Here is a 20,372-nt window from a genome sequence, read left to right as displayed (position 1 = left end):
GTGGGCTGTGTTTCTCTTTTGTAGTAATCTTGAGTTAGTTTAAAGCCTGTTTGGACATGACTGTAAATCTTTGAACTTGTCTATGCCTAAAATAGGGGTATGTTGACTGCAACCCTTCTCAGCATGTTGTATCATGAAGAGTCATGTCTACACTGTTTGTCATCTGCTTGTTCCTATTACATCCTGACAACAAGAGCAGCAATGTGCCATCACAGACAGCTTACATATTCTAAAATTTTGCTTGCATTTGTGCATGTCCCTCTTTGTCATCTCCTCGTTCCCCATTGCCTGCTCTCTGCTCCACGCCTCTGCTCGATGACAGAACTGTTTGTTCAGGCCATTCTGGGTGGGGTGTCCTGTTCTCAAGGGCATCCTGTTTTGCAGCTGTTACAGAGTGTCTGTTTCTCCTCCAACTTTTCAAGGAATTTGTTTGGGTTGGGGATGTGAGATTGGATATGGGCGAGGGCAAATACTGGCTGTGTGACTCAAAGAACTATTCAGGCTCGGAAGCCATGCTTCATGTTTGGGATTTCTGACATGAAAACCAAATTGGTCGAATAAATGTTTTAAGCGCACATGAGAAGAATTTAAAGATTAAAATGATAAGGCAGTCGAGTGCAAAAAAAGGCGTTTGGTCACCGGATAAAGATCACTGTAACAACATCTTATGATGTATTTTTGTCCTTGAAGCTTACAGAACAGTTTGACAACATGCAGGCACAGAATCAGACAGTTTCTGGAAAAAGATTTCGTCCAGGTATCTTTGGATAGCTGACTTTCTTTTTCTTCATGGCATCCCATAGGTGCTCTTTTATGATTTAGTTCAGGGCTCACGGGGGATCAGAAGGTATACTCTGGATCATCCTCCTGCTGAAAGACCCACCTCTGTCACTGGCATCAAATTTGTTGGCTCCTTCGTGTTGTACCAAATTCTTCTATGCACTTTAAACTATTGAAAATGCCAGCTTCTTTCCTTCTGTGCTCATTCTTTTGCTAATTCAATTTTGGCTGCCTTATTCTAAAAGCAGAACAGTTTCTGTCACTTTGTATTATTCGGAACTCATACTCATTGATCCTGTTTAGAGTGCTCTGTTAGCTGAGTTGTATCTCGAAACTGTCATTGAGCTCTAAAGATAAAGGATATTGTGTTTCCTAGTTTTTATTCAAAATTATGTGGTTCAGTCTATTGTAGAGCCTCTATTTTAAAATCTTTTTTGAGCCACTCTCTCCTAGGGGGTGGAAGACTGAGTTTGTGCTCATTTGATGAATAGAAAGCTTTCTCTGCTCAGACAAAGAATTTGGCCATTTCTTTTATCTTTGACCTTTTTGGAGGTGCTTTTAACTAAACTCATCCAAAATAATTTAAAGGAGATTTATAAAAATCAGTTACTACCTCAATTCACTGAGTATTTGATGAAATATCACATGGACCTCATGGGAAGTTTGCTGAAGTTAAACTTTTTGGAACCACTGTTTATCAGGAGTTAATCAACCACCATTTAACATTAATACATTAAAGAGACACATGAAGTTCGAAGGAAGCCTCGGCTTCTGTTCAGATACAAAGAAACAATCTTATATCTGCACACAGACAGCCAAATCACTAAATACAAATGCTGGCATTCAGATAATGTTATTATAAAAAGAGACGATGTGTTTAGGTGTAACCTTTACAACTCATTGACATTTTCAGAGCAGCACATACGTTTGTTCTATTATGTCTGCAGTTTATATATCCGTATACCATTTCTGTGTTTCCTATTGTGGCAAAAGGATTTGTATTCTGTTAAAACTTTTACTCAAACAAAAACAAGAGCCAGCTGATGTGATGAGACGGCTTTGGTTCAGAAATAGTCAAAGAGTCTTTTAGTACATTCAGGACTTGACATTTTAAACGTGTTTGAGATGAATACGGGACACTACAACAGGATGCTGTGACTCATTTGAATCCATCTGGAAATGTCTTTAATGTAATTAAATAAAACTTTAATTAAGGGAAATACTCTGAGGAAAACTTCAAAGATGTATATTCACCCTGGTCCCTGCAACAGCAGACGAGTACATGGTGAGACCTGCTGCCTGTCTGCTGGTTCAGATTTATGATGGTACATTGTGATATCCTCTAACTGTCCTGTCAGCTTTGCTTGACTTAGTAAATCATTCTTTTGACATATGACTGGGACATGAATGCCTTTCCTCCATCACTGTTTAATGTAGGCTTGTGATTAAAAAAAACAAAACAAAAACAGTGCAGTTGGTTGCCAAGGTTTGATTTCCAATAGTCCCTCATATTTTAAGATTCTGTGGAGACCCGAAATTCTGGTTTTAGGCCTTAACCATTGTGGCTTATGTTGAGCTCATTTACTGTGAAACTGTGTTTGATTAAATTGTCTCTCTGGTTTCTTACAGTCAAATACTTCATGCACAAAACAATCCTTCATTGTTTGCCAAAAAGGAGCAAAAGTTTATCATTCCAATGCAGTTTATAGTATACAGTTTGAGTGCCATTGTCATATTCAGAAGATTTCTGGAGGTTTCAGCAACGTAAGTTTTCTTAACATCACTTTAGCTAATTCACAGGCAGCTATTGCATGCAAACCATTAAATATCAAATATATATATGGTGACATGAAACGGTTGCTTGTATTTAAATTAACAAGCCAAGTTATAGTCAGCTAAACATAAGTTAAATTAGTTTTCCATATTAATTCCAAGTGAATAACAATAAATGTTAAAATGCTCAAAGTCAGAACAGATAGCACAGTAGATAGTTTTTATTTATGTTTCCCATTTTACATTTAACCTCCACTTTCTTAATCAAATTTTAAGCCCATTGCTGCGTTTCCATGATCACTATGTCAATAATAAATATTCTAGATATCGTCTGTACTATTTCTATCTAATCAATGTTCAGTCAACACAATCTGGCATTTTAAAACGTTTTGGCACCAGTTTAATAATTTCAAAGCTTATCTTTTAAATTATTTTTACTTGAACACGATTGTAATGCACCACAAATAATGCAGGAAGGGAAGTAATTCAATCCAAATTCCCCCAAAAAAGTTGGTTTGCAAAATTTCAAGAAAACAGAGACTTGTCTTAAAATAAGTGAGACATATGGTGTTTAATGAGCCAAATTCAGCAGAAGTAGGGATATTGTTATAGGTGTCTCAGAATGTTCAAACTTAGTGCCTTGATTGTAGGGACCAAATGCATGCCAGCAAAGTACTTCAGTGAAGCATCTAGGTTTTCTATATCTATGCAGGATAGGGGATAGAGGGAGGGTTTGTTTACTCTAGTGCTTGTGTGAGTCTTATCTGAGTATGTGCCACTCACATTTGATAAAGACAAGGTTGCATTACGTTGTTTTGGGTTGGTTGTAATTTTAGATGATTTCCTGAGTGTATCGAGAAGACAGAATACCTGTTGAACAGGTTATTCCTTGAAGAGCAAATAATTGTCTGTTTTGAGATGTGAAAATGTAAAATATTAACACATCTTGGCAGACACTGATAATGTACTCCTAAAATATTCCCCAGATCCCCCAAATCCTCAATTTTACCCTGGATGTTGAACAGTATCTGTTGACACCAGTCGATTTAAAATTCATTTTAATGGTTTCTTCTGTTAAAATGTCTAACGTCTAACATCCTTCTGATCGGGTCTAATCACTGACACAAACAGGAAACATAGACCACTGAACGACATACTGGATTCATATATCAACACTGTTATTTAGATATAGATTAATATTTTTTCTAAAAACACCAATAACTTCTTATATTAGAATTTAATTTTGGCGACCATTACTCGTGCTACTGAGAATAGAAATTACTTTTATCATAAAAAACTTACATACATCTGTTCAGTACTCAAAGTAAGAGGTTAACAGCTACAAGTTAAAGATGCTTCAGTACCTTTATTCTTGTGCTTACCCTAAACTTCTCAGTGGCATTCCTGGGGTCTTTATATATGCAAACATTTTGAATTATTCTTCATTCATTCATATTAGTACAATATAAGTATGATATTAGTGTAATATAAGTATTTTTGATCATGAAAATAAAAAATACCCATATTTTTGTCAACTGTAATATTTATATATAGTTTTAATCTTTTCTTTTTGTGAAACCATAGTGATTATATATAGATATAATAGCTCCTGGTATGAGTAAAAAAAATCTGAATTATTTTTCAGTTTCTATGAATTCCACTAGAACATATTGAGAATTAAAAAAAAAGAACTCTTGTTAAGAGTAGCTAATAAAAGGGCAATTTTAACAGTATGTTTGTGCTGGTTCATAATTCATATTGAAAGCTACAGCAGAGTGAATATATCCCCAAGATCTGGTTAGACACATGTGGTACATGAATATGAGACGTGACGTTGAGTACAGTCCTGCTTCACGTGCCGTGTTGATCGTAGGAAGAACAATCGTCTCAAAAGGAGGAGCATGGAAGAGAGCACATTGCTTCTAACCTGCTATTCAAACTGTTCCAGGCATGTAATAGCTTAAGTTACTATTTCCAATCAGATGAGGGTTAGCGAGAATTAAATTTGGTTTCCTAGTTTCATAACTTTTTCAAAATGTAGCAGGTTTTTTATACAATTTAATTTCTTTTGTGGTGTTCATCAGTTAGGAAATCTGACTTTTCTATTTTCACACTTTATTACTTTAACATTAACATTTTAGTTTACAGTCTTAATCCCTACTATTCTTCTGTGCAGCATGATGTTTATCAAAGTAAAATATGGTCCAGTTTGTAATCAAGTAGACCATAAAGCATAAAGCATTCACCAATATATCATTGGTGAATGTCTCCCTTGTACTTTCAGTGTGTTTCATAGTGTTGGACTCAATCAGTGCAATGATCAATCAATGTAATAACTCAAGAGTGACCAGCTCTGTGTAATACTGAAAAAAACACATTATTTTAATTTAGTTTTTGAAAAAATCTATAGTCTTGCAGTTTTCTGTAATCTGCCTCCGCCTTCTGTACTGGCGATCCGGGCCTTCTTGGCCAGGCATAAATTGTACATCCCGTTGTGTTCAAGTGTTGCTTTGTTAGCTAGACGCTGACAACGGGATGAAACCCATCAGGTAGCCTTATGTCACAGCTGATTCTGCTGTTTGGTGTATAAAATACCATAGAAGGTGGCTACCTTGTGTCTGACAAGACTGTATTGCATGTGCATGCATAATTTCCACAGGCTGTCAGTTGGATCCTCTCCTTGTTTGTCACGTGCGATCCAAAAAACTAAATGGCCCAGTGCTAAACCGGAGGCTTAAAACGGCTGTCCAAAAACTAATGGAAAATGTCACAGTGGCTACAGCATATGAATATTCTGTTATGGGGGAAAAAACAGTGCATTATTACATTTAAAAAAAAAAAAAAGGATTGCTGGTCTTAAATGATTTACACATACATAGTTGCATAGATCCTTATATAGCTGCACCAAAGCCATCACTGAAAGGCTTCATAAATATTAAAGTTCTGCTGTCACCCATCAGTCCCGTATGGAGCTTGAGTCTCTCTTTGTACTGTGGGATTGATATACATTAAACAGAAATTACTTTTCTGATCATTTGACAAGTTGAATATGGTGAATCTACATGTTAATATCTACACAGGTAGAGTGTAAATGTGCCCAAACCTTTGATTTATCCTCTGTGAGAAATCTTCATAGAAAAGCTCTTAGAGAAGATCTTGTCCACACTTCTTTGTGTGTCAGTGGATTCCTAAACTTGTAATCTTGTAGGCCAAAGTTTTCACAAATTAAACCAGCAAACAATGAGAGTATCTTACATCATGAAAGCCATCTGGATTTTTGTCACTCTCACTGACTTTATTTATGCTGTGTGGTTTCAAAGCTGTCAAATGACAAAAAATAAGTTCAAGTCTTCAGCACTCCTGGATAGAAGTAAGTGATGTGGGTTTTGTGTACCAGGGAGCTACGGGCCCATCAGTCTTTATTGACAGTGATATTGAGGCGGTAATCCTGTTTCCACTGAAGCAGGCAGCCTTTTTTGCTTAGTTTATAAAATCCAGTCATCTTTTCCATTCCATTCTCGTCTGTTTTGGGCTTGCAGCCAGCATTTATCCTCCACAAACACTGGCTCTGTGAACAATAATGTACTGTATCTCTAAAGCACACTGTGTAACATTACTTCACAGTATCTGTATTGTATTAGTTAGCATGTAGCCAAGAAAAACGTAATGAAGAGAAACAATGGGATGCAAGGAAAGAATAGTAGCTGAATCAAGGGCACAAATAGATTAACACTATTATATATTGTTCAAATCAGTTAAATCAATCGATCCCTCTCAAAAACACATTCTGGGGTAACTTAACTCAACTTACCCGTGATTCACTCTGGACAAGAGGCAAGAGACAGTTTCTTTTATTTTTTTTGTATAATAACTACTTATGCATGGTTTTCTGCCTGAGACCAAAACTGATCGGAAGTCTGTTTTATAAATTATCCCTTTGATCCTCAACTACTGGAACACAGAGCTGCCAGAATACTTTATATTCTGCACTAAGATGTGGCGGATGCATGTCCTTAGGTCAGTTGTTATCATTATTCTTTAAAGATTTTAATTCCTCTTCAGTAAAATAGTACTTTTAAGTTCTTAAGGATCAAGCTATGATATCTTGAGGCAATACAAAATTAAACGAGTGCCAAGGACACAAACTGTTCTTAAAATTACTGCAGCCATTTGATTTGCACTGGAAAGAAGTTAAATAATTTCAACTTTACTGTTGAAAACAAACTACTTTTTCACTGCAAAACTTGAGCATGAAACACTGACATAAAATGGACATATTTTTTTACACAGCATGAGTCTCATGTTGTTTTTTCTTCAGTTCGTATAACCCAGAGCTTTCCCAGGTGTTTGCTTTCAAAACACTTTGTGCTGATCTTTGCTTTCCTCTGCTGTGTAGTTCAACATATCACAGGAAAGTTAGCTTACTATTCTACCCACTGTTCATTACAAGGGGGCTACATAAGTAGTTTAGTTGCAGTTAAATGTAATGTAACAGTCAGAAAGTCTGCAACATCATTCAGCCTCTATGGTCAGAACAACCACTGCAGTCTGCAAATGCCAGATTATTTCTGGTCCCTGCATCAAAGCTGAATCTTTCACATCAGAATCACGACACATCTTGGAATCAATACATTTACATACCTCTCAGTGAAAAGCTTTAGTCTGACAGACAAAAACATTCAGAAACAATAAAGCCCTGAGCTTATTATGAAGTCAAATCATGAAGACCCGGGAGTGACTGAGACAACATATAAATCCCCAGATAAATGTTGTCAAGTTGTCCACGGTGTTCGTGACCCTGTTGAATAAAACTGCACAGAGGATGATGGAACCAAATATTTGCTTAATTTTTGTTTTCAGTGCAACTTCTTATGAATTTATTTGATGAGCGACTCATAGCATTGTTTTTAAAAGGATCCTCATTTTATTTTTAGTGTCCACAACCTTTGTACTGAACTTCACATGTGACCGTTTATTTTTCATTTTAAAAAAAGTTGTTTTTTTTTATTAAAAAAGAAACAGTTTACAGTGTTTACATGGTGAACATTTAGAAAGTTAAATGTACCTGATCATGCTGTACACACATAAAGTTGTTAAGCTCTTTAACTATGATGACACTGGAGTTCTTAGAAGCAGCTTTTTTGATGACAGGTTTTTAATAAAGGTGCACTTAAGCTTATATCGAATGCATTCCTTGTGTATGCGTGTGTGGGTGTGTGTGATATAGAATGTATCTGGGTTAATTCAAAGAGTAATGTGAGGTCTGTATTGCTGGAGGCAAATGCCATGCGTCCCACGTGCCTGACTTCCAAATGAATCAAGGCTTTTCCACTGTGTTGATGCCACTAGCAAAGTGCAAAGGGCTTTTTAAAACACTAAATATTACATCAAATAAGCCTGGCCGTGTCTCTGGTGTCAGTAGTGAAAGCAGAACCAGTTTTTCAGGCTTGGAAAAAAAATCTTCAGTGCTGATTGTGAATAAACCACTTCAGTGATTCTAAATTTAGATACTGGTCTGATTTTGCACAAAGAGTTTAAGGTCAGTTGCTTGTGCTTATTTGTCTGCATAAAGTTGTCCAAATATGTATTTGGAGTAACTCCTTTTCTACAAAATATAAAGAATATTGAACGTGATTAATATGTATAATCTATTTGTATACAGATTTCATGGTGCAGTTGTTCTCCGTGTGAGATCTTACTCCTCTTGAAGTGCCAGAAAAAAGGCGTAGAACCCTGTTGGCACTCATGCTAACACTTAACCAGTGAAGAGCGTTATTGCTATTCAAACATGCAGTTTATGCATGTCTCAAAGTGTTCAGTTGAAACGGACTATCATTACTCATGAATATGCTGAATAAACATACTAATTATTTTGGTAAAGGAAATTCATTTTTGGTCAATTCAATTTTACATTTATTTCAATAAGCTCAATTAAATATTGAAAATATTTCAGAAAAAAGAGGAAGATCCAAACTCATCTAATACCTGCTGTAATTTGTAATGACTTGTGGCCTGCCATGCTTGAATTATATTTCACTGATGGTGGAAAAAACACATCCATCCAACTATTGTTTTCTGCTTATCCAAATTCGGATCACAAAGGCAACAGGTTCAGGAGAGAAACCCAGACATCCTTCTTCTCAGCGACACTCTCCAGCTCCTTCAGGGGAATCCTGAGTCGTTCCCAGGCCAGGAGTATATAATCCCTCCAATGAGTCCTGGGTCTGCCCCGGGCCTCCTTCCAGGTGGACGTTCCTGGAAAACCTCCAAAGAGAGGCGAGCAGGAGGCTTCCTAACCAGATGCTCAAACCACCTCAGCTGAATTCTTTTTAACGCTGAGGAGCAGCAGCTCCACTCCGATCTCCTTCCGGAGCTCTGAGGCTGAGCCCAGCCACCTGGAAACCCATTTCAGCCATTTGTATCTGTGATTTCATTCTTTCGGTCACTACCCAGATCTCATGACCACAGGTGAGGGTTGGAACAAAGATCAGCCAGTAAATTGAAAGCTTCGCCTTCTGGCTCAGCTCCATCTTCACCACAACGGACTGGAATAGCTTCCTCATTACTCGTGAACAAGATCCTAAGATACTTAAACTCGTCCGCCTGAGGCGAGGACTCATCCCCGACCCGAACAGAGCATTCCAGCTTTTTCATTTTATAAACCGACTGTATTTTAGAGAGACTCAGTTTTACACATCAAAGTCAGTTTGCTGATAATTACTCAGAGTGTGACGCAGTAAATGTCAGGAGGAGTTCTCTGATGACCCTGATGATGCCACTGTGATGTCATCAGGGTTATCTCAGCTTGTGTTTGCAGACTATAAAAGTAACAGAAGTCTTGTGTGACAAACTGAGAGTGCAGACTTGGGTCTTTACTAGTAGTGTGGAACTGTAACACCAGAGTATCCCTTTAGTATGAAATTCTGACGTCACGGTCCCAATACACTTCCAATACAATTATTAGACCAGCAGTGTGGTTGATTCTCATCCCTTTTAGGAGGAAAAAAATCTGGAAAGCCATCGTCTTCTTAGATAAACTTTTATGGCTCTGTGCCCCAAAACAGCTCTCATCCAAGTTGGTCTGTAACCTGCTGCGCGCAGCTTGGGGCAAACTTAACCTTGGATTAAGCTGTTGCTTTATTGTGAGAAGCCTAGGTCTAACAGGGCTATGACATACTCACTAAAAAAACAACAGATCTTAGTGTCCTGATGCTGAGTTCAGCCTTGGTTAAAGAACTTCCTGAAGGCCTCAGTAATGTTGAGTTTCCAGAGATTCTAGGTTGTAACTCACCTTATAACCCGACTGTGTTTTTGCTGAGTAGTGGAATAGTCATTGAATTGCTGTCCACGTTGGACCGTTGCTTGTAATCCATCATTGCAAATCAGCCCGCCTTCTTTTCAACACTCCCAATAGCAGCAGCAGCAGCAGCAGAAGCAGCAGCAGCACACACTCCCCACCTATCTCACTCTTCCAGGGTTCCTGTTTTATAATTGCTTTGTCTCAGGTAGAATAAAAGAGGGTTAGATGGGAGCTTAATGAATGTGTCACGTTAATGGAAAATGTTGACACATTTTAATTTACTGTCCTTCTCATTTGTAGTTCATGAGTCATTGTTGATATTTGAATAATTTTCCCAGGTGTTTCATGCTTGTTCTCTTTCACAGATTGAGAAAATCATGACGTTGATTGGAGCAGGGATTGAAACGTTAAAAAACAAGCAACCCAAGCCAGGCTCAGGTAAAGACTTAATGGTTGTCTTATCTTTATGACAGATTTCTTTTTCTCCAAAAGATATGACTTTAATGTGTAGGCTCTTGTTTGATTAACTCTTTAAATCAAATATGATCTTGAGCGACATATGAGTCGTTTAACCTTTCAAGCCTGGAGTGACGCACACATAGCATCAACATTTTCTAGACATACTATTGTAATTTTTGATTAATATTTAAAAAGATGAGGAGAAAACCATTAATTTGATAAAAGTAGAAGGATTTAACATCTCAAATATTTTTTCTATTTCATAGTTCTAGTTTCTTCAGAGACTGAAAAATAGAAAGTTTTAGTAGACCGTTTGAAGATTTCTAGAAAAACTTCAAGTTTTATAAGACTGTTTTAAACAAAGCCTGAGTTCAGACTTAGTTGATGTCCTCACTGAGGGGAAAAAAAGGAATGGATTAGATACATCTCATCCCTATCTCATTGTATTCCTATTCATATATATGTATTTTTGTTTTACAAATGGTTGAGAAGTCATTTTGTGGTAGAATTATCTACCACAAGAAATTACATAAACAAGTTGTTACTTTTAGCATTAAACACCCAAACTGAGTGGCAGAGATGGCTCGGGCAGGTTTGCTTCCACAAGTTTTAATAAGATACAGCATATAATGACTGAAAAATGTGCCCGACCAAATAGTAGAACAGTTAAAGGGTTATTAAAGGGTTAATGCCAAATGACAACAGGGTCAAACAGTTGAGTCTTTTTCTTTAACAATATTAAAAGCCATTGAATCAGTTTTTTAAACAGAGAGGATGCTGGCTGCAGCCAAACATCATACACTTCCTAACTGGTGATTTTTATGAGCAGCATTGACTTTTCAAAGTGCTATTAATCAGTACTCAAAACACCTTTAGAAAGGACAGATGGTAGCTTTATTGTCACAGAGATTCAAGCTGACACTGATTTGGTGCATCATTGTTTGTTACTCACAATGTTCCACTCTATGCGAAACATAACTGTATTTTCTCCTCGGTGTTATTTTTTCTCCAGTCATCCTAAATCTCAATATCCTATTGATTTGACTGTAGGCTACATTAAGTGTTCTTCAGGCAGGGCGGCCGCAGAGCCAGCTGGCCTTGGCTCTTTGTTTAGGTAACATTCCAGAGCTGAAACAGTGAAAACTACCTCCCTCAGATACTATGCTATAAGGAGGTTTCATCATATTACGTAATGGCTTTTCTCTGCAGCTCAGTACATGTCTCATCAGATTTGTTTTGATAAAATTTTTATTAGTTATGCACAGTGTGCTTCATGGGTCACTAACATCTGCTGACCACAGCAAGGTGTAACACCACGCGAGCTTTGAAACAGCAGGAGACAGTCTGGAAAAAAAAGAAAAGAAAAAGAAGGGTTATTTAGACTTTAGTGCTGTAGCACCATTTCACCCAAGATGGGATGATTGGCTAATTACTGTATATTTCTTCCATCACATAGCAAAAAATGTGAGTTACTGTTTCGATATGAAATGAAAATGACATCAGCTCATATGTTGAGGACATTTCTTTGTACTATCAAATGGTAAATTTTACTTTCAGCCATCAGGTGACCCAAGGAGTGCTAATTAGTTTTTAGTCTTGAGTACCAAAGCCAAGAATGTGACAGTAAAGGAATACCCTCTAATTTAATAATGTAATAATTGTCACATTTCAGTGTGTTACAATGGAAAGGAAATGAGGAAAAGAGCAGACAATTTAAACAGTTACGAAATCAATATGCTAGACAAGGTCAGAAAAAGGAAACATAATTAAATAAATAAACAAAACCTCGCCTCTAACCATAGCATGGTTTTGATTTATGTATAAATGAGCTACATTTAAAGCAGTGTGAGTGTAAATTTATGATTTTAATTACAACTTCACTTCTGGCTCACTGAGCTTTCTTGGATTAATTACTATCTAACAAAAACAGTTAAGACCCGAAGTTACTCATTGCATAAGAGGAAATATGGTGTTTGTTTTTCATTCAACACTTATAGGTGTGCTATTTATAGTCTCTGTTTGAAGAATGGCTTGCTGAAAGTGTCCCAGATTCAGCTGAGTCATGCAGTCGCTGCTCCGATAATAATTGGAGATTGTGCACAAGTAGTTTTGGAGGTTGTGAGGATGCTTTTGTTTGCTGTTTTTGAATGAGTAAGGACATCATATTTCGTTTTTCCTCAATGTAATAAAAGAGAACAAACAGGTATCTGTCTCAGGAGAGGGTGGGAGAGGGGAGAGGTACAGAAGAGGAGGAATAACATAAATACAGGAGCTTAATTTTAAATTGTCAATTTATTTTTTAATTTGACAGACACCGTTTTGTATATTTGTACAAACACACACACACACACACACACTATCTCATAGCAGAAATCATGGTCAGTCAAGCTTTTGATTTCTAATCATCTTGTTTTTCAAAGTTGACAAAATCTCTACATTCTCAAGGCTGAGCAGTGAGTAAATGAGCTTAAAAGGACACAGGCTGTGGAAAGAAAGCACAGCTAACAGGAGTTTGTGTACAGGCACACGCTGACGTTCAAAGGAAAAGCGTCCGCCTTCAGTTTCCCAGAATTAATTCAGCTTTGCAGCTCATTTTCTTCAGTGCTAGGGTGTGTTGACAAGGAGCTAGTGCTTTTCTTTTGCTCTGATAAAGAGGCATGGCTTAATGCAGGCACAGCTTCCACCTTTTCTTCTGTAAAGAGACCTATCTTGGTGCTCCTTGGAGCCTCACAGTGCTTAAATAGTACAGAAACCCACTTCGATAGATATGACAGTTCCCAGTAACCCAGTTCCCCCAATAGAAGAGCATTAGATACCTTGTAAGTCATTAATTAGGTCCATCCACTGTGGGAGGGGATGCTGTCCCATATGAATGGAAATAATTGGGTGGGGTGGCTGATATTTTTAACATCCTTTGTCCAGATATTGTATTGTAAAACCTGGGTAAAATTTGAGGCTCAGCAGAAAAGCCTAAAGAAAGAAGAGGTGGAGTTGTAGTGAATCATAATTAGTCCACTTCAATCCTTCTTACTTCCTATTACCATCTTATCTCCCCCAAATGTTTCATCGCCTGCTCCTCTATAAGTCTTTCTCTGAGTTATCTGCCTCCCTCTTTCTCGCCTTCTCTCTTCCCATCATTCTTCTCCTCATTCATTGCCATTCTGATATCAGTCTCTCTTTCTGATAACAAATGAACAGTGCTGGTCTTTTTGGATGACTGACGGGTCACGTGCAACTGACCTGGCCTTTACCTGAGTGTTACTGCCAGAGCAGCGGTGGTATGGGTAGTCAATTACGGAAGAGGTTCAATCAATAGCCCTTGTTCTTTCTTGTTCTCACTTGGTCTTCTTGTCTTCACTGCCTAAATGACTGGCTGACTAGCCTATTTGGGAATGTTTTAGGTGATTGCAAGCTGCTTGAAATCCTGCATAGTTACGCTCCGCCTGCAGCTGTACCCAGATAGCACCAGTATTGGACACTGTCAACAGCCACTGCCCTCCCCCCTTAATAGGTGGAAGCTGCTAAAGTCTGTCAAATTGTGCTTTTCATCAGTCTCTCTTGCCCCAAATCTATCGGAATTTTATATCATCTCACTTGTTCATCCAAGCTTTTTCCTGTAAGTAGCTTCTGTTGTGCTTTAAAAATGGTTGAAATAACATGAACATCTGGGAGTACATAATGGAATTTGTCTCTTTTCTGTCATGCTACATAACTGAGTGAGATGGATTAGAGACAGGACTTAAATGTTCTCCTCTCTTCTCTTCTCTTTGCTACAAGTGCAGTTAGAGACTGCTGACTTGAATCAATGCTGCCCCCCTTGTCCTATCATCAAAGTAAGATGTAAATGAATTAAAGCCCTCTGGTATTAAGGAGGTGGTTTAAGGAGGCTCTTTGTTTCAATATCCCCTGTTAGCCAAAAAAAAAAAACTGGTGTTGCTTTATCATGCGTCAACATTCAAGTCAAAGAATTGTGATTTTGGGCACTCAGTGCTTGTTCCATGCCTCTGATTGTGGTGTCCTTTCTTCATTGGCAAGATCAGAGCGACTGTGCAATTCTAATCAGTGCGGTATAGGAAAAGAGCGGGAGAGGTGTGGGGTAAGGTTTGAGAAATGAGTTAGGTTGGATGCATTTGTACGCAAAAGATAGAGGGGTAAAGGGGGTAGAGACACAGATGACAAAGAGAGCAAAAGTGTGTGTGTGTTTTTATCTATCTGTGTGTTTGTGAACGAGAGGCAAAGAGCGAGACGGAGTGCAGGAGAGCGCAAGCCAGAGAGGAAGAAAAAGGCAGAGGGAGGGGAATTGATATAGTGGGTGAGAGAGGGAGAGGTGGTTACGTGGAGCAGCACCCCACTTCATCAGGCAGCATACGGCAGCCCTGCAGTGCGATCACACAGCATGGGAATGGGGCTATGAGAACAAGAGCAGAGAGAGACGAGAGAAAGAAGGAGGGGGGGAGTTAAAAAGAAGAGCTCGAGGGATTTGTTTGGATGAAAAGGGGGGATGATCACTGAGTCTGTTGCCTGTCGTGGATGTTGGAAGAACGTGGCGGCAGAGGCTGAGGTTGAGGCAGGTCCGTGGTCCTCTGTGTTGAAGTGGCCGGCGTCAGGACGTTATGCCCTGTGAGCAGTGAGGGGTAGCGTGTGTATCTGTGTGTGTGTGTGTGTGTTCCAGGAACAGCTGCTGTAACCGCATCTGCGCTGCCTGCATGTCTCAGACAGGCAAGGGATGCAGCAAACCTCTGCCCTGAGCACAGAGGCTGCTAGCTGTACCCAGCGAGGAGAAGAACCAGGTGGGCTGGGGTAGGAGTGGGGGGCTGCCTGCCTCAGAGGGGAGCTAGCTTAACCTGCACTGTGGTCCTGCGGTGATCCTTGCTTGAGAGTGAAGAGGCTCACCTGCCGTGTGTTGGATCTGAACCTGGATTTACTGCTTTGAGAGATGAGCAGAACGTTCTCTGGCAGAGCCGCACAGACACAAGCTTGCTGAAGAGTGTGAATGCTGGGCAGCACAGGGAGCACTGGCACCACCAAGGACACTGAGCCTTTTTCCACTGGCAGACAGCTTACCTGGAGCTTTATTAAGGAATATATACTTGGATTTGATTATGAATTGAGGAGTTTGGAATCTGCACACTGTGGAAATCCTAAGCCAACGTTTCTTTGATGTAGGATTTACAATATGTCTACCTGATCTACTCTGTGTGGCTGTGGAGTAAGGACAAAATATGATTTAAGCAAATGTGTATTCCTTGGTCAAAAATAACACAAGTACCTCAACAGTACATTAGAATGCTGCTACCTTCATTGTGTGAGGCTTGTCCTAGCTCTCAAAGAGGTTGACCAATGAAGCCATGGGACTCGGCCAGAGCTTTACAAGTATGTGGTGAAAACCCTGTCAGATTCATTTTGGGGGAACTGGATATATTTGTGTTACATCGTGATGGAGTAATTTCTGAGTTTAGTATAAATGACAGGGGCATTTTTAGCATGGTGAATAATGTGTGATTTATGAAAATGTCTGATTTAGTGATAATTCAACTAAATTTTCCTTCAGCCTAAAAAAATCCTACTTTTTTTTATTTCTAGAGTTAAGTATTATGGTTTTGGACTAGCTAGGGACTTGTTTTCACACTTGCTCATCTGCTCACTAAAGGAATGTTTAGTGAACCCTGTTTGTTGGAAGATGCCACAGTGGCTCAGTCCAACATAACTAATAGTACTAAGCTTCAGATGGGCTTCCTTCCCTGCACTACCTCCACCCTCGCCTGACATCTCCAGTCAGTCACACTAACACCAGTGGGTGTAATATTAGTCTAGTCAGTCCCCTGCAACGCCTGAGTGGCACCTGCAGCACTTCCTATCCTCCTCCTGTGTTTGAGTTTAGCTGGGCCCCCGCCTGTACTGTGGGAGCCCCACATTCCCGGCCTGGACCCTGTCTCCCCCCCACCCCGCCTGGTGCTGCTGCACTCGGCTCTGCTTCTGCTGGCCGAGGATGATGTGGCAATGCCATGTGTCGTCCTCTGAGTGCCGCTGCTACCGGCTGAACGGCTTCTCCCTGCTGAAGCGCTTCCCTCTCTCGGCAGATGGGGCGTGTGGTAAAGCCCTGGACCAGCCGGTGGGAGAGTGGCTGGAGCACGTGGGGCTGCCGCAGTATGAGAGCAAGTTCCTGCTCAATGGCTTTGACGACCTACGATTCATGGTGAGTCACCTGCAGCATGCCAACTCAGGGGTCAGTTCCACTTTACATCACACAGTCTCTCCCCCTGTCAGCCCAGCTCCATTTGTCTTTTTATGTCATCACTCTGCTCACTCACCCTCTGCTTGTCTCTTAGAAACCCCCCCACCCTTCTCTTTCACACTCACCCTTTCACCCACCCTGATGACACTTTCCCTTCTCATCCTTTATAACTCCTCTTCACCTCTGTGCAGTGCATGGCCTGGTGTAGATTTATGGCTCCTGGCTGAATCATTTTAAAGAGTATGGGCTCCAAACAACAGCAAGACAAATGACAACAAAAACACATTAGCTTTTTTCCCCCAGCTTTTCCAATCATGCAGTCTTTTCTACTCTACAATTCCCCTGTAATGAATCATCTTATTTGCAGCCATGGGACTCGACCTCGATGAGGACACAGTTAGATGATCAGGGCAAATAATCCTCTGTCCATTCTAATACATTTAGCTTGGTTTCTCACCAACTCTCACTTAATCCTCCACCCATTTTATTCTCTTTACTATGCTTTGCTAAGACTACCTTGCAATAACTCTTCAAAGTATAATTGTAGGTAGGCTCTGGTGCTGTATTATGGATAACACACTCATGTCTAATATAATTTAAGCACATGTTTTTCGAGCAGATTTACATTTTTTGCTTTTAAATTTAATATTTAGTCTGCTAATAAATGATAAAAATCCAAATAATTTTCCACCACAGCGCTTAAAAAAAACATGATCACACAGATATTTCTCTCTGCAAAACGTTGACACGTTTTCCATGAATGGTTTTAAATTTTTCAAACAACTACGTCAGATTGCATTTTAATGGTGTCATTCAGCTGCAGGACGCTCACAATCTGACTAAAAGCGTTATCGTGTTTCCCATAAAGAGCATTTCAAAGAAAAGTAAGAAAACAGCATTCCAGTACATTTTTCATCCACCTCTCATGTTTCTCTGAAAACATGGCTGCACACTGTAAATAAGTCAGCCTGAAGGGTAAATGTGGACATTTCTCAGACCATAGAGCTGTATTAGTACCTGGGGCTCCACTGTATATTACATCTGTTAGTCACAGCTGAGTTCAGTTAAGTAAAACCAGTAAGCCCTGAGAAAAGTTGTTCTATTCACCAAGTGTTCCAGTTGAGAAATTCTGCTGGTACCTTGTGTCTCTTTTTCTTCTTTGGTAAGGCTCCAGTTCACTCCTACTACAAGGTGCAGACTCAAGCTTTAGATATATGGGTACGTTCAAGGGGTGAGAAAAATGCCACAAGAGTCATACTGTACAGTTTATGTTTATAGTAAAGAAGCACTGATCCATTAAACAGTATCTATGCCCTTTACTGTTATAAATAAAATGCCAAAGCTGTATTTTAAATAATTTAGAGACTTTGCACCAGAGAATAGTCAAAGGTTTATTTTTAAACATTAAACTGCCCACACGTATTAAGGATGCAATTATTTAACTATTAACCTCCACTCAAAGCATTTCCTGGAAGTGATTGCTGATCTCATACGTCTTCTCTGCTTGTCCCAACTTTAAAATCTTTATGCCTGATTGCCTGGGAGTAAGGTAACGTAAGATTCTGTGAGCCACTAAAGACGAACTAAAGGTATCAAACCAATAGTTAAATACATAAATGTCTACTATTTCTGACAAAAAAAGTTTTATTAATCCAATAATACAACCAATACCAATATCACTACATCTCAAGCTATATCTATATTTGTATGTATACAGGAGATATAAATGATCAAAATGTGTTTATGTAAAAGATCTTTAGAAAAAGAAAAAGTCAACTTCTCTCAATATTGGCTTCGATATTCCTCTTGGCTGTAATATTGATGAAAGCTTTCATTTGCACATATGATACAATCATTATTGTATATGTATCACAGTAGAGTCACTTTTTAAATTGTAATGTAGGGATGCAGTAGTTCACTATGTTAGCAAATTAAAATTTGCATAAATTAAATTTGCAACCAAAGAGGTAGCTATACCGAAATCCTGAAAATCCAGTGCTTAAATCATCATAAATCATCCAAATGTGTTAAGGAAATGACTGTACTTTTAAAGTACAGCTTATATCTATATAAGCTGCACTGTCTCTGCAGTCGAAACAAACTCTCTTTTATTGAGCTGTTGTTCCAAACTGTACCATTATCTGGAGGAGTTATTAAGAAAATTGAGCCATTTTTTTTTCAGTTCATGTTGATAAGGATTCTGGGGAATATTGTGACGAGGACTGTGGGTCATCAGGCATTCAGATGTTCATTTTCATGCCACAACTAATGTGTGCTGAACTTAACGTATCAAGGAGATGAATCATTAGACTCACAAGGCAAATTACCCATGGATATTTACAAGGATGTGGAGGTTGAAAACAAGAGAAAGGTCAGAGTAGTCAGCCGAGCATTGTGAATGTTTAATATTGTGCCCTTTTAGATTATGCCAGACTTGGTTCACATGTGATCAGTCAGAACCCATTTATAGGATTCTATACAAAGATGGTTAAAGAGATCAGTAGGACTGTGGTTCAAATGTTTTAAATAGTTTGTTCGAGTTCCTTTGACCATAAGGGCAGTTAGAGAGTTAATCTTCCACCAAGGCCAGAGACTAACAAAAACTTGTCAAGCTAGACCGATGAATGACAATGTTTGCATATATATTTGTCAGCTCTCGCCCTGCATTAACATGGTAATATTAAAAAAAAAGAAAAAGATAAATGCACATACAATGAAGCCCAGACAAAAGCGTACTACACTTTTACAAGCCCAGAGGAAAATGAAAACCGTCCTGCAGGGACATAAGACTCCGTATGTGATCTTTTCTGTACCTACAAACCAATTCTGCCGTAGCTGAAGCTGTACGGTGCAAAGTATCCTAAAGGCCACCTACCAGCGCTCACATCGGCAAGGCTCTCTGCATGTGCTGATTGCTCAGAGATGTGGATCATAAATTATGAACAGCTGTGTGCCCATTCTCATCATTTTTATACGACATTTTGTGCTCCCTTCATGCTATCAGAAGTGGGGCGCTCATGACTTTCGTTCTCTTGCCGTTTATTCCCACACATCTTATCTCAGTCAAAAAAATCAACACCATTATTCTTCTTAATTTCTTTTTTAGATATAGGATCATGTTTTGTTGTTCTAATGTCCAAATGAAGGCGGGAATGAAGCAAGTTGCCAACAAATAACATCTAGAAGTTCCTCATCGTGCATTTACATTGTATCTGCCCTGCATTAATATTGCATCAGATTCTACAGCCCTCCTTCCCTTTTCAAATGGTATAATGTGAAACTGCACACATATTGCAACACATAAACCTTTGCTAATATGCCCACTGATATGCCCACTTTTCTAAACAATTCCTCTGTTGGGCAGGTCAATAGAGCAGTTCTAATTCCCTGCTGCCCTAACTGAGTGCATTTAGTGAGATGAAGGACTTCTTCCATGGCTACATCTGCAAGTCGTGTCTGATTAAATCAAACTACCATAGCTCGTAAGCTATGTAAGAACTGAACCATACATTCCCGTCACATGTTTTCAAATGCAGCATGAAGTAATAAGTTTGTCTCCTGAGGCACCGTAAAACTTCAGACTGTGTTAATAAAAGTGAAGGATCTATTTTAGGCCTCTGTTACGTCCGACCCCACTTCATTTTGACCTTTATTCTACCAATCAGTGAGTAACTGCACCCTGATACAGGCCTGTGGATACTGCAGCATTTGGCTCTGAAACCAATCCAGTGAGAGCAGATAGAGTGAAAACTACAGAACATTTAACATTCTTGGTTGGTGAGAATCAATTTGCAGTCCACACAGGAAAAAAAAAACTAAACATTT

General features: G+C 39.0%; 1 protein-coding gene across 5 annotated transcripts in view; it reads left to right on the top strand.

Annotated features, from left to right (window-relative positions):
• The window catches only part of anks1ab (ankyrin repeat and sterile alpha motif domain containing 1Ab), a 41,639-nt gene that overhangs the window by 2,404 nt on the left and 18,863 nt on the right, over nucleotides 1–20,372 (top strand). For all 5 annotated transcript variants that reach the window (XR_011915172.1, XM_072381676.1, XM_072381677.1 and 2 more), the window contains exons 2-3: nucleotides 10,219–10,291; nucleotides 16,393–16,508. Coding sequence is in view for 4 of the 5 variants with exons in the window: in XM_072381676.1 (XP_072237777.1) it covers nucleotides 10,219–10,291; nucleotides 16,393–16,508 (189 nt within the window). In the remaining variant the exon portion in view is untranslated. The remainder of the gene's footprint in view (nucleotides 1–10,218; nucleotides 10,292–16,392; nucleotides 16,509–20,372) is intronic.

The sequence above is a fragment of the Leuresthes tenuis genome, unplaced genomic scaffold (genome assembly GCF_036924035.1).
Source record: "Leuresthes tenuis unplaced genomic scaffold, fLeuTen1.0.hap1 SCAF_3, whole genome shotgun sequence".
In the NCBI taxonomy this organism is placed as follows: domain Eukaryota; kingdom Metazoa; phylum Chordata; class Actinopteri; order Atheriniformes; family Atherinopsidae; genus Leuresthes; species Leuresthes tenuis.
This window is presented reverse-complemented; position numbering and strand designations above follow the sequence as displayed.